The 14426-nt window shown below is 49.3% G+C and overlaps 1 protein-coding gene across 4 annotated transcripts in view; it reads left to right on the plus strand.

Annotated features, from left to right (window-relative positions):
• Positions 1 to 14426, plus strand: part of NUP188 (nucleoporin 188) — a 1828090-nt gene that overhangs the window by 866367 nt on the left and 947297 nt on the right. For all 4 annotated transcript variants that reach the window (XM_069609202.1, XM_069609203.1, XM_069609201.1 and 1 more), the window contains exon 18: positions 10762 to 10849. In XM_069609202.1, coding sequence (XP_069465303.1) covers positions 10762 to 10849 — 88 coding nt within the window. The remainder of the gene's footprint in view (positions 1 to 10761; positions 10850 to 14426) is intronic.

The raw sequence follows: 14426 nt of genomic DNA on the forward strand, positions 1-14426 counted from the left end.
CACGCTCTGGAATCATATAGTGCAGCACCGATATATTTCCAGATGATTACCATCAATCTCAAGAAGTCACAGCTGGAGCCTACTCAGAATCTAACGTTCCTAGGCCTCATCTGGGATACGAGCTCCGAGTGAATGCTTCCCTCGAAGGACAAGGTCACAGCCATCAAGAGGGCCATGAGTAATTTTCTCAGCAGAGCGGTGACCTCAGCATGGTGGTACCAGCACCTCTTGGGTATCATAGCGGCATGTCTACTGACAGTGCCATACACAAGGCTCAGAATGCGACGATTGCAGCTGCACTTCGCAGCCTCATGGAGTCAGGAGCGGGGTTCCCAGGCGGAACTCGTCAGCATTCCTCCCCTACTCCACCAGGTCCTTGTCTGGTGGAGCACAGTCTGCAACTTGAGGATAGGCAGACCCTCCAGGCAACCAGCACCACAGACTCTTCCTTGGAGGGCTGGGGAGCCACCCTGGACAATCGCAGGGTCCATGGAGTCTGGTCTCTTCAGGAACAGGAGGCCCATATGAACTGGCTAGAGGTGAAGGCGATCTGGTTTGCTCTCAAAGCCTTCCTGCCGTTGATCAGTGGCAAGACAATCCTCATCCAGAAGGACAACTCCACCAGCATGTATTACATCAACCAGCAGGGCAGCACGAGATCTCCTCCCCTATGCACCTTGGCAGTGATCATTTGGGAGTGGGCTCTGGAGAACAACATGCACCTGAGGGCTATACACCTCCCAGGGGAGTCCAACCTGGAGGCGGATAGGCTCAGCCGGCTAGGTGCGTACAACTACGAATGGCAGTTGAATGATCAGGTCCTTCAGGTGATCTTCGACAGATGGGTTCATCCCCAGGTAGACCTCTTTGCCACCTGATCAAAAAGGAGGTGCCCCCAGTTCGCATCCTGGCAGGGATAGGGCTGGGGCTTTCTGGGGGATGCGATGCAGATAGTGGAACAACCTGAACGCGTATGCCTTCCCTCCCCCGGTCCACAGGGTAATCTTCAAGATCAGGGAGGCTCGGCACCTCTGTATCACCCTGATATCTCTGGTGGGCCGCGAGGCCATGGTTCTCGGAACTTCTCATCCTGTCTGAACCGGCCCTGGTGCACCTTCCGCTGGGTCCAGCTCACCTACTCTCACAGCAGGGAGGCACGGTCATACACCCCGCCCCCCAGTGGTTAGCCCTTGCAGCGTGGTTCCTGAGCAGGTCACCTTAAAACACCTGCGTCTGTCACAAGCTAGCATAGTCTTCATACAGGGCGCTAGAAGCAATGCTACTAGGAGCCAGTACAAGAGCAAGCGGACTAGGTTTTGTCACTGGGCAGAATCAAAGGAAGTCGATCTCTTGACTTGCACGTTGGATGACGTGCTGTCCTTCTCAGCACACCTTGCACACTCGGGGGTGCAAGTAGACACATTCCGCACCTATCTGGCGGCCATCGTAGCCAACAGGAACTCATAGGAAGAGTTATTTTAAATACTCCGTCCCGATAGTTAAGACATTTGGCATGCCTCACCAGGCTCTACCCACTTATCAAGAAGCCACACCCGGTGTGTGACCTCATACACCATTTGAGCCTATGGCATCTGCGTACATCTGGCTGGTCACCATTAAAACAGCCCTCTTGGTGGGTCTTGCGTCTGCACGCAGGGTCAGTGAAATCCAGGCACTGGTGGCTTCAGAGCCCTATACTACCTTTCATAAGGACAAGGTGGTACTTAGAACTCATCCTGCATTCTTACATAAGGTAGTCTCCTTGTTTCACCTCAATGAGGAGATAGTGCTACCTACTTTCTTCACGGACCCCAACGACCAAGCGCAGAGGGTACTGCACTGTCTGGATGTCAGGCGTGCTCTAAAATTCTACCTGGACAGAATCAAGAGCTTCCACAAATCGGAAGTGATCTTTGTCACCTTCGGTGGGTCAAGGCAAGGCTATCAAGCTTCCAAGGCCTCCTTAGCAAGAGGGATGGTTGTGGCCATCAAGGGGGCTGATAAGGGGCAGCACAAAGCACTGCCGGCAAATATGCATGCCCTCGCTATCCGAGCCACGGCTGTGGCTTTCCAGAGGCACTGTTAGGGAGAAGTCTCCTTCTAGGGCTAGTGAGTCCCCCAGCAGCTTTGCTGGATTTCTGGAGTTTCTGGAGTTTATTTTTTCCACCTGGTAAGAGTGTACATCCTTTTTCCACTCTTACAAGCGTTTTGGCTATGTGTTTTTACTCATTGTGTGATCTTGGGCACTGGAGCACACCACTCCAGGTGCCGATGTTCTTGTACGGGTTACACAGCACCTTTAGTGTAGTAACCCAGGGTTGTCTTTAAGACTTCCCTCTGACTCCATTTCGCTGGGGCTGACTACTGTCCCCCAGAGAAAGGTAAAGTTGCCATTTACTTTACATAGTCATTTTTACCACAGACCCAGTACACCCCATCTTACATTGAGTACTGGAAAGGGCTAATCTGTGCCCCTTTTCTGTCTACCTCCCTGAGCATTGTTTCGCTCTTTTAACATTTAGACTTGGCTGGTGGCAGTGGTATCTACCCTAACTTTTCTACCGCGATTATATTAGATAAACGTGGTACTGTTCTTGGCTATTATATTAGCCTCAAACATAAACCCGCTTGACCAAATCGTCTTTCTTTTGGCTCAGATTGTTTTTTTTTTAATATATTTTATTAGTTTCATAACATAAGATGACAAAAACTGGCATCAGTGGTAATAGGTCAAGCATATCAAAAGGTAAAGTCCCCAACTCCCCTCCACTCATCCCTCCCCTCCCCAGACCACGGTTAGTTCTATGTTCATCATGAGTCCATTGCCGGGCCTGGGTCGCCTTCCCCGATTATCTCACCCTCTTGCGACTCTGGGTGGAGCAGTGGTACTGTTAATGCCACCCAACGGTGTAGCTCCTCGCTAGAATCAAGTCTCTGCACTTGGATCGCCGTCTCCCATGCTGCAGTTTCTGCTGTGATCCACTTCGCAAGATCTCCCCACCAGAGGGACATAAGCGGGCCTCTGGGGCTTTTCCACTGAAGGCAAGCGTCCCCAAACAGCACGATCCTCCCCGCAATGAGAGACAATGAAGGACTCTCCCAAAATGGGAATAAGGCCAAGACAGAGTGCGGGTGAGCGTAAATGGGAGTTTATCAATCAGAATAGGGCATGCAAAGAACTCTGCAAACTCCGAGAGCGCTCTGTCTGACAATAGCAAAGACAGGCGTATATATTTACAGAAAACGTCATCAGAACCTACATACTATAGGGGGCACAAGTTAATTGGGATTGGGTGGCGACGACTAACTATAGGTGCTGCTGCGGCGTGGTTGGTCTTGGCTGGAAGACGTCACTGGTCAGCCTCGTGGGTTGGGCTGGGCCTGGCAGGTCGGCTTGAGTTCATCCGGGCGGTGTTGGTGTGCCAATGCGGCCTGTGGCAGAGATGAATGCCTTTCCTGACTTATTTGCCCTCAGCCATGCACACCGCAGTCATTCAGTCATTACAGTGTTATTCTCTTTAGTAAATCTGTCAATAGGTTATTTTACAGGTTAATGCAACACAGGAGGAATGCACCTTGTGAGGGGTCTGGTGGCCGTTTGTCAGAGCATGATTACCTGTGTCCTGTTGACCGGTATCATAGGTCGAGGGGCTGGGTCCTGGGGCATGGGACGGGTGGTACATGTCTTTCTGTCTTGTTAGAAGTTATTATGAATGGGCCGCTGTATATTACCCCAGCGTTGGGTGTCTCGATTACACGAAGTCATAGGTCTTAAGATGATCTGGTGGGTTGTGGGGTTTACGAGGGGGCGCTGGTCGATCTGTGTATTCAAACAGAGGTTTACTGCCGTGTTGTAAATAACGCAGGTGGCAGGCCGTGGCCTTGGATGCTGTAGCGGGACCTACAAATCTTTGAAGCGGCTCCAGCCTAGTTGGGGGAGGTGGGGCAGCGCGGCGCAGGCCTCAGCTCTCTTGTCTGGCAGACTTCGCAGGGTGGGAGGGAGAATAGCCTTGCGCATATTTACAAAGGTATTTTTCCTGTGTGTTGCCAACTTTTAGGTAAAGGACATTTAATAACATCTGAACACTCTTATAATATTCACTTCATTAAACGTTTCTTGGGTACAGTCAATCTGAGCACCTTGTAACTTGTATTGCATTTTATCAACTACAGCATTTAATTATTTATATATACATTTGCATTACGTGAGGTAGTGACCTGGTTGGTGGGACACAGAGAATGACACCCGCCACCATGCGTGACGGGAATGACATATAAGGGTTGAGATGTCTACACAAGACTAGAGTGTTTGCACGTCTTTCTCATAAGCCTCATGTATAGTTGCATGCATCCTCCTCTGTAGTCTAGCAGCATTAGTTCAGTTATAGCGAGGGGCCGCGGGGTGTGGGTCCTTCATTGCTGGTGTCATATAAGCATGCGCTTCTACAATCATTACACAATTTTGCAGGTTTAGTAGTTTTTAACATTCATACTTGGGTTTTTTCTGCTTTTATCGGAAGGCCATGCTACAGTTCTCCCCATCGCCCCGGCCTCGCTGACCGGGTCATGCTGGGAGCAGTAATACATTGTGGAAGGTGAAATGTTACAGTGTTAGTATTTCGTGCTAGCTCATGTCCGTCTTGTTCGTGGGAACGCGCTCACAACGGATCTGCCAGGGTGCTGCGGCGACAGGGATAATTGAAACTCTCCAAGGGTGTGGGCCGCGCCACGGTGCGCTGAGCTCACACCATCTTTACCAGACAAAATGGTTTCTGGGCCTAGCTGGATTTTAATACATGTGGGCAATCGATACGTGTGGGCAATCAATAGGTGTGGGCAATCAATACGTGTGGGCAATCAATACGTGTGGGTAATGTCTCCAGCGGGTGAACCCTCCATCACCTGGGCCCGGGTGGCATGAGGGGACGCCCAATGAGCCATAGCCCTCACCTGGGGAGAAAACGCAGGCGAGGGGGGTCTCCTGGACCAGTCCTCCCCTACACCACCCCATGGCTATACGCCTTTTGGCCGTTATATATATATAAGGTCTCTGAGCTTATTGAGGGGTTTGTTCTCCCTGCTGCGCCTATACCCGCCCAGGATACATGCCGAGGGTTCGTCCACTTCAATGTCAATGTCTGCCCCAGCCACTCTTTCCTTCACTTGAGTCCAGAATTCTCTGATCACTGGGCATCCCCAGAACATGTGGGTCATACCAACCTTGGGCTCACTGCATTTGGGGCATGATTGGGTGCCCGCACCAGTAAATCTTAATATAGCTTCCGGGGTGAGGTACGCTCTGTTCATGACATACAGTTGGATGAGCTGTAAGCGGGCGTTTCGGGAGATTTTTTTGTGGTAGTGGGTTATATCGCTCCAGGCTTTGTCTTCAAAAACAATGGTTATATTTGGTCTCCCATTTATCCCGGCATTTGAGGTCATCGTTGGTGGAGCCCCATAGTAGGGCCTCGTAGATACGTGAGGTTTCGTGGCCCCCCTCAGCGGCGTTCAGTATCGTTTCGATACATTCGTTTTCATCAGTCTGGTCGATAGCGACAGGCCATCTGCTGATCAAGGCTTGTATGACCGCTCTGTGCAACAGAAATTGCCCGACCGGGAGGCCCGTGGCATCGCAGAGGTCTGGGAAGGCCAAAACCGCCTGTTCTTGGATTAGGTCCCCCAGTGTGGCCACCCCGAAGGGCTCCCATTGGGTACGGGTCTCAAGTTGCCCCCAGGAATGATTGGACATGAGTGCTGCAATGGGGATCTGTGGGGAGTACAGATCCTCGGACCCGACCAGTTTGCAGGCCCTTTTCCAGAGTCGGATCCCCAGCTTAACGAGGTAAGGGCAATGTTAGAGGGCGCTCTTCCTGGTCCACAGCAAATCCCTAAGTAATAGCTGGGGGAGGCGAGCGTCTGCTGTGCTTTCGTCGGCCATCCACCGCACAATGTGTCTTAACTGGCTAGCCAGGAAATAGAGTTCGAAATTGGGGATCTTCAGCCCACCCCTCTCGTATGGTCTCTGGAGAGTCTCCAATGCCACCCTGTGCCTGCCTCCCTGCCAGAGGAAGCCCCTACAGAGTTTGTTGAGGTCTTTAAAGAATGCGGGGCGATGTAGAAGGGAATGGTAGTGAAGTTATGCAAAAGGCGGGGCAGGGCAACCATCTTAAGGAGGCCCGCCCTACCGGCCACCGAAAGCGGGAGCTGGCCCCAAAACTCCATGGATTTTAAGAGAGTCTTTGGCCCTTACGGTGTTAAGAATATGTTCCGTGCCGGTGTTTCGATGTATAGTTATCCCCAAATATTTGAACAATGTCGCCTGCCATTCGAGATCTAGGGGAGGGAGAGATCCGTAATATTCACTGTGTAGTGCAGCTAGGGGGTAGAGCCAAGATTTACTCCTATTAATCTGGATCCCGGTGTGCTTGTGAAAGCTGTAGGGTAGGAGGTGTTCAGGGTCCTGTAAATACAAGAGGGTGTCATCCGCGTACATAGAGACGAGGTGAGTCGTCCCATCTATATTAATGCCCCCATCTCCATATTCCTGTCTCAGGTACGCTGCTACAGGCTCAGCGGCAATGATGTACAACATGGGGGATAGGGGGCAACCCTGACGGGTGCCTCTGTGTGGGGACCATTTCACGGAAAAAGTTTTGTTGGTTCGTACCCTTGCAGTGGGGTTGGCATAAACCAGCGGGGTCCATTTCAGAAATACGGGGCCTATTCCCATCTTTGCCATGGTAGCGTATAGCCATTCCCACCTCACGGAATCAAAAGCTTTGTTGGTGGCATCCAGTGACGCCACCGCAAGTTTCTGTGGTCTTCCCTCGGTACTATAAATGACGTGATGTAACCTACGCAGGTTCTCAGTGATGGATCGTCCGGGGACATGTACTGTTTGGTCTTGGTGAATTAACAGTGGGATCGCTCTGCGTAGTCTGTTAGTGAGCAGTGCTGTGAGGATCTTGCAGTCTACGTTTAGCTTAGAGAGGGGCCTGTATGAGGCACAATCTGCCCCGTCCTTCCCAGGTTTGAATAGGGGTATTATCACGGCCTCGCTCAGGGAATCCGGGAGGGCGCCATGCTCGAAGGCCTCATTATAGACCTGAGTTAATATAGGGGCGAGTGTTTCCTCTTAGGTTTTATAGAACTCCCCGGGGAGGCCATCCGAGCCTGGGGTTTTCCCAGCTGGTAGCAATCTAATTACCACCTTGACCTCGTCGGGAGTGATGGGCTCGTCAAGGGTCTCAGCCATATGCGAGTCCAGTTTGGGCAAGTCGATGACATCGAGGACGTCTTCGATCCCCGTGTCAGAGGGGGGGGGGTGGGTCTCGGAGTACAAGTTGTGATAGTAGCTAGAGAAAACCAAATTAATTTCCTGTTGGGTGTGCACAGTAGTGCTGTCTGGTGTGAGTATGTGGCAAATGGGTGGCCTGGGGGTTTCCCTTTTGTAGAACCAGGCTAAGAGTTTCCCGAGTTTGTCCCCCAGGGCATGGACTCTTTCCGTGTGTTTGGCGTAGCTTAGTTTACCTAAGGCTTCCCAGTGCTTTAGGCAGGTTTGTCTAAGTTCGGTAATTTTAAGCAAATGATCAGGGGATCGGTCAGCTCTGCTCTCGAGGGCACACAGGTCTCTCTCGGCACGTTCCAACAGGGTTGTGATGGGTCTCTGGTGGCTCCGATTGGGTTTATTCTCCATTTCTTTTTGTTAAAGTCCTTCTTGTGTTTAACTTTGCGCGGCAAAGTAGGTTTGCATTCTTTGTTCACCGTCTTTTGGCAGGCTTCTGCAGAGAAGCCCTCCTCTTTGCGCCTGCGTGCCTAGGTAGACTGAATGTGGGGAAGGGGTGTAGTCACCCCCTGCACAGGGTATCCTGGGAAACCCAAGTCGTACTTTGCCACGATTGGCTGAGGTGGTTGTCCCGGCTGGACAAACCCCCTTCTGCGTGATTGACTGCCAGGCTGTGTGAATGGGGGTTTTGCGCATAAAAGGCAGGTCTTTTGGGCTAGAAGTCAGTCGCCTCTGGAACTACAAGGAACCGAAGAGAAGCGGAGATAACGACGGCTGCTGCAACTACCCCGTCCCGGTGAAGCCCTGCTGCAGTCCTGAGCTATCTTCCCTTCAACGACTAAGAGGAGATCCAGTCCGGAGTCTTCTTCCCTTGAGCCTGGTGGGGATAACAAGCTCATCTTCTTCAGCCAGAGATCTCTGCCGTGGTCAAAATCGCTGCACACTGCTGTAGAGGTCCGGATAGCCACCTGCTGAGCCTCTCCTGTTTTTAAGGAGCACACCTTTTTCATTGTCGCTGCTGCCGGCTTCATCCCTGTGTGGTGCAGACCCCTTCAGACGTCCTCCTTCACAACGAAGCCCCAGGAATCGTGGGTCTGCGGGAAACCAACAGGAACAACTGCCAGGGCACCAGCTGCATCATTGGAATAAGGTACTGTGCTCTACTCGAGGAAACTGGGTGAATCCCCTTTTTTTCATCCTCAAGGCTCGTCCTTGTCTTCCCTCCTTCTTATAACTTTTGCTTCCGAACATTGACAATATCCAAGTACTTTTGGGCTATGCTGAATCATGAACTGTCTAACGGTGTGATCTTCGGCATAGGTCTCCAGTGTCACTGAAACCTGGCTCCGACCCTTTGACTTATGAACTCCTGTTTCTGAGTGTTTCTTGATTCTGCCTGCCTAACCTAAATATTGCCTGTGTTTTTGCCTCCAACTCCCTCTGGGTATCTCAGGTGCGAAGTGTGCTTTTGCCCCGGTATCATTTCATGTCACGGATATGCATTTATTGAGTAGACTGAACTGACAAAAAGTGATCGTAACCGTATCCGCGGTATCGTGTTTTGTTCATAACACCGGTTCATTCAAACACAGGGTACTTACCTTGAGACATACTGTACAAAGTGAATTGGTTAGTTGTAGTATATTTAACGTGTGGTTTTGTTTAAAGTTTAATAGAGGAGTTGTGTTTATAACTGATGGTTTAAAAATAAATGTACTTATATTTTTTTACCTGAAACCTTGAGTCAGTGTTTGCTTGAGTCACAGTAATTGTGGTCCCTTTGTGTAATCTCTGCTACTGCTCATATACTCTTGAGATAAGCCTAGCTGCTCTGCTACTGCTACCACTTAGTAGTACAGGCTTGTACCAAAGGTAAACTTGTATTGCCACCTGTGGTCTTAATTGTATGTAGTGGTCCCTAAGGGCACTGCACAGGATTCTGCCTAACAGGCACGTTCTGTGGCAGGTCATCAGTAAGGCGGCTACATGGGCTACGCCTTCGGCCTTCTGCAAGCACTACTGCTTGGATGCCAGCTCCAGGTCGGACGCGGCATTTGGTCAGGCAGTTTTAAGGAACTTGCTTTCTTAGGAGCGTCACCTCTCCACCCTGGGCCTACATTCAGTTGTAATCGCCCATACAGTATGGAGGAAAGGGGATGGGACGTAGGAGTAATTATAAGTTACTCACTGTAGTGACTAACGTACTCCCAGTCCATAGTCCCCTTTCCTCCATGCGTCCCTCCATCCTCCCCCTTAATAAAACTGGTGTCATCAGGCAATGGTAATATTGTCGACACGTCAAAGGGGACTGAGGAGTGATGCTGGTGGGCAGAATCAGGGGAGCGCATACTCCCAGGACAACGCCCCCACGCACCTCAATTTAAAGGGGACTATGAGTACATTAGTCACTATGGTGACTAACTTATAATATATCATACGTGCTGCATGACTAAACCTAACCAGGTCCTAGTCCCTCCTCACCAGACCCTCATGCACTGCATTGCAGGGAGTACAGCTGTGTCCCTCTGGAGGTTAACGCACAGCCACATATTTCTGCGGTACACACTGCCTGACTACACCCACCCTATACACACATCACCCTCAGTCCGAGCGGCTCCTCCAATAGAATACAACTGAGTCCCACGCAAAATAATATCCAGCTGTTCACATAGCTTGACTCTTATGACTCCTTCGATAACTTTGTTAGCACCTGTTCACTCTTCTGATAATTTCAGGCTTCTCTTAGGGACCTAGCCATTCTCTTGCAACATACCTTTGTAATTGGCCAAACATGCACACACGCATTCATAACTCCACCTATCTCTTCTCACTGCTCCGACTACAATCTTCTAAAGGGCGTTCAAACCACTTCGAGCCCATACCAATGGCAGCAGGTGCTATACAAATACCATTTAACATAACATACCTTATCTGCTGTCTGTCTCATTGACTTCTACTGAAATCTATTTCCCCCTCTCTTCTCCAAAATATAGAAAAAAAGCATACGCGTAAAGTTCTCGTCATCCTTTGACACATTCATAATAAAAGATTGTTCACACAATTTCTTTAAAAAATAACAACTACATAGATGAGACTAAAGGGAAAAATTGTTACGGATGTAAGTAAAATTTCATATGTTTAATTTATAACTCCAGTAACTATAGTTTGAAGCCTGTAGAAAGTCATGGTTGTTAAGAAAAGTCTTTTTTTAAAGTGTTTCCAGTACCTTCTGAGCACTCTGCCCGTCTTCTGACTGTACTCCTTAGTGAGCCATGTGAGGTTGATACACCTGGGCCTTGGAACAGTGCCTGAAGGAAGCCCTCCCAACGGGTAGAATCCAGACTTCTGTATACAGGGGGTATGCAACTTAATGTTGCGACAGTGGAGTTTGAAGCATCGATAGCCCATTCTTTTAGTGTTGCGTTTGACATGAAACACTTTGCTTATCTTCAGGGTATTTTCTTTTTTATTCTCAGGCTAACGACCGTTATGAGCCCCCCCCTGGATTTTCTTGCTTCTTGTGTTGGTTGTCTTACGGTGCTGGCTGCACGGATGCCCGCGAAGGTGAGTCCTTTAGCCACTCTAGCATTAATTGTAAAGTGTTTACATACTTTGCATGTATTTCTCCTCCGGTATCTTGTCCATTTAGACACGGTGATCGGTGGCCTTTCAAGATGTAATTTAAGGCCATTCTGCAGTTGGGAGCAGTCACCTGTTCCTTCGTCAACCTGTTCAGTGCAATGCAGAGTCTCCCCCAATGATCTCAAAGAAATGTTAGTGGCTGTAAATGCCACTGTGTGGCTGTTGCAGAATTGTTTGCTGCCTACAGACAACTTGAGGTATGAGGAAACTCAGCCTCCACTCTGCGTAAAGAAAACCTCATGCTATTGTATTGAAAAAGGCGCCAATTTTTGTCTTAAAATATATTTCATGCATATCATGAAAAATGTAACCGTCGAAGTTAGTGAATGCAACATTATGGTAAGTGTTCAATAGGTGAGCTCTCTTGGGCATTTCAGTAAGGTTTGTGGTGTTGGACCAACCGAACATACAAGTCAAAAGTATGGTTCAAAAAAGGCTTTAAGTTTGTCAAGATGCGTGAGAATCGCACCTTACAGGTTCTATGGAAATGAACACTAATTTATAAATGTCTCAATGGTAAGGTGTCATAATGGCCATGACTGGTTGTTGTGCCAAGAGCCCTCCTTTGAGCCAGGATTTTGGGCTGGGAGCAAGCCCACCAATGGTAAGGATCTGCAGCATTTAACCTGGCAGTGGCTATCCAATCGTGGATTGCCACTGGCCACAACACTGGCCCAGCAACAGACATTCGGGCTCCGGGGACGTGAATTTGAACTAGGCTGCCTCGGCACCTTCCTCTGTCCACACACAGTAACCTCCCATTAGCCCGCGTAAGCCACAGCTTTCACCGGGAAAGGTATTTCAATATAAGGCAATTCCTGACCTGAGAAGGCAGGAAAAAAGCCAAAGAACACACGAAACACTGTGTGGCACGGTCATCTTGGGCTGCTAGCTTCCTTTAGTAGGCATTTGCAGTAAATGCAAAAGTGCATGAGTAGATGTCACAAAAACAGAAAAATTATCACTGCTGCCACCAGCTTGTCTTAGGCACATTGTGAATGTAACCAGCAAGCCATTATATAAAAAGATATGATACAAAGAATGATGTGTGCAATGGTGAGAATAGAAGAATTCACAAAAGGAGGTAAACATCTCTCAGTACTGACAGTCTTAGAAACTAGTCAGTTTCTCCATAAGAATGAACAAAATAGCAAGGGAAGTAAATCAGAAGGCTTTACCTGCCTCCAAAAAATCAGGCTACGAGTCCAAACAAAGCAAAAAGAAACAGTGTGCCATAGAAAGTGGTGGCGCTGAAGGCGCAAAAAGAAACTCTTTCCTAGAGTGATTTTTAGGCTGATCGCCTCTCTTCTCACAACATAAGCTGAGCTCTTGTGTGGTTAATGGAAAGGGCCCTCTTAGCCACAGCACAATTGTATGTATATATGTGCAGTACTTAGCATAGCGCAAACCTTGCTAGGATGGAATGGGATGCCAGGGCACGTTGGCTGCCGGGTGAGTAAGAGCGGGCCTGCCCGACTTCTGTTCCATGGTGCATAGAGCCAATTGAGTAATTCCGTGAAAAACAAGATCTTTAGTCCCTCTCTGCCCTGCAGTAGAGATGGAGTGATGCAGTTGTGGAATGGGATGGTATTTCAAAGTACAGTTGTGTAAAAGGCAAAAACCTTTCTCCTGTTTTTCTTTGAACATTTTATTTCGGGCCCTGTCTTGTTATTCTGCTGCTTCTGGAGTTACACATTCAATGGATTGCTTTTTGGAATTACACATTCAATGGATAGCTTTTCTCACGCAGATTCCTCATCAGATAGATATCATTACCCGGCTCTGCTGCTTGAAAAAACATTCGATAGGGGGCGGTGTGCTGGACCTCGACTCGCCCCTTGATCAGCGATTCGTCTTGCTCGCTGCTTGATCGTCCGTTCTGGACATGACATTAGGTGTCCTATAATATACTCTGTCACTACGCCCCATACATCAGTTCCTTTTTTCTGCACGCTCGGCACGCTGCTCTTGAGGAACATAGCAAATTTCTTTCGAGTCTTCGACTCTCCTGGATTTCTTTAGTCAAATCCTTTGTATTTTTCAATTCTGCAAGTTACCATGCCTTCGCCTTGGATTTCTGGGTTCAAGCGCTGCACCGACTGCGGCTCCATTATGTCGGTGACAAACCCACACAACTTCTATGTGTGGTACCTCAGCATGAGTCACAACACCGAGTGGTGCGCATCTTGTGGAAAAATGAAAATGAAACTCATGGTTGACCAACCGCCGTCGGTTACTAGCGCAGTCGACCTTTGGTCTTCAGAGGCCGAAACTGAGGGGCCTACCCCTGAAATGGAGAGTAAACATTGGCGCAAGACGAAGAAGCAATATCACTTGCAGAGCCTCTCATCTTCGTTGTCCTCTGACAAAAAGAAGAGGCGACACCAACACGACTCTGACTCTTTGCAGAACAGGGTAAGTCGTCGGTGGGGGGCGACAACTCGACAAGAGTGGGAGGACTTTAAGTCGCAAATGCTTGCAATTTTTGAGAAGGCGGCTGTAGTTGCTGGCATGCCCTGAAACAGCAGGCCCCACTGGCTTCAGCAGAGCTTAGTGATCCCCACCCCAAGGTAACACAGATACTGATGTCATTGGCGCAGAAGAAGGCGATCACGCCCTCGATGCCGGGGCCTTCCCATGAGCCTTGGCGCCCAAGATTTGACTGCAGCCACCAGCTACTCCTTTGACGTCGAAGGACAAGCTCTGAACGCCAACCATCAGCGTTCGATTATTCGTCCTGCTTTCCCGGTACGATTGTTTTCCGGTTCCATGGTGCAGATTCTCGGTGACGATCAGGGTGATGTCTACGTTATGTATTCAGGGGCTGGTGGAGTGGATTACTTTGATTAAGCAGACCTCCCGGCTTTGGCACAGGGGCTGCATGATGCCAGTGGGATTGATAGCATCTCCGGATGTTGAGTTGCAGCAGACTCGGCCATACACTCATGCCCATGCCAAATTCACATCACAGGTAGGCAGAGTGGTCGACACTCTGGGGCCGAATGCTTCCACAATCCCAGTACAAGGGTATGAGCTTACTGATATCTTGGACGAAGGTCCCACCATGGAGAGAAACATGCCACTGATCCCGGCTATAGCTGACCCAGTCGCCTCCTTGTGGTAACGGCCCTGCTCTATCCCCCCCGGTCAACTCCATTTTGACCAGCAAGTACATGCCGGCAAGAAGCGATCAGTCTTTTCTGGCCTCTCACCCTTCCCCGGAGGCGCTAATTGTTCAGACGGCCACAGTATCCTCCAGGGCAGCTTCATTCACCTCAAACCAGCTTCCTGACAGGGAGGGCAAAACATTGGATCCCGTTTGGTAAAAAGATCTTCTCCTACAGGTACATGACCTTGAAGGCTAGTAATAATTTGTGTGGTTTTGCGAAAATATTCCTTTGGAAGGCGTTTGAACATGCAGCCCAGTACATAACCGAAGGGGAGTTATGGGACGGCTTCATGCAACTGGTTGATGGGGAAAGAGTTGGCCACCAGTCCC

This window comes from Ambystoma mexicanum, chromosome 8 (assembly GCF_040938575.1).
Source record: "Ambystoma mexicanum isolate Mex_15411 chromosome 8, UKY_AmexF1_1, whole genome shotgun sequence".
Classification (NCBI taxonomy): Eukaryota; Metazoa; Chordata; class Amphibia; order Caudata; family Ambystomatidae; genus Ambystoma; species Ambystoma mexicanum.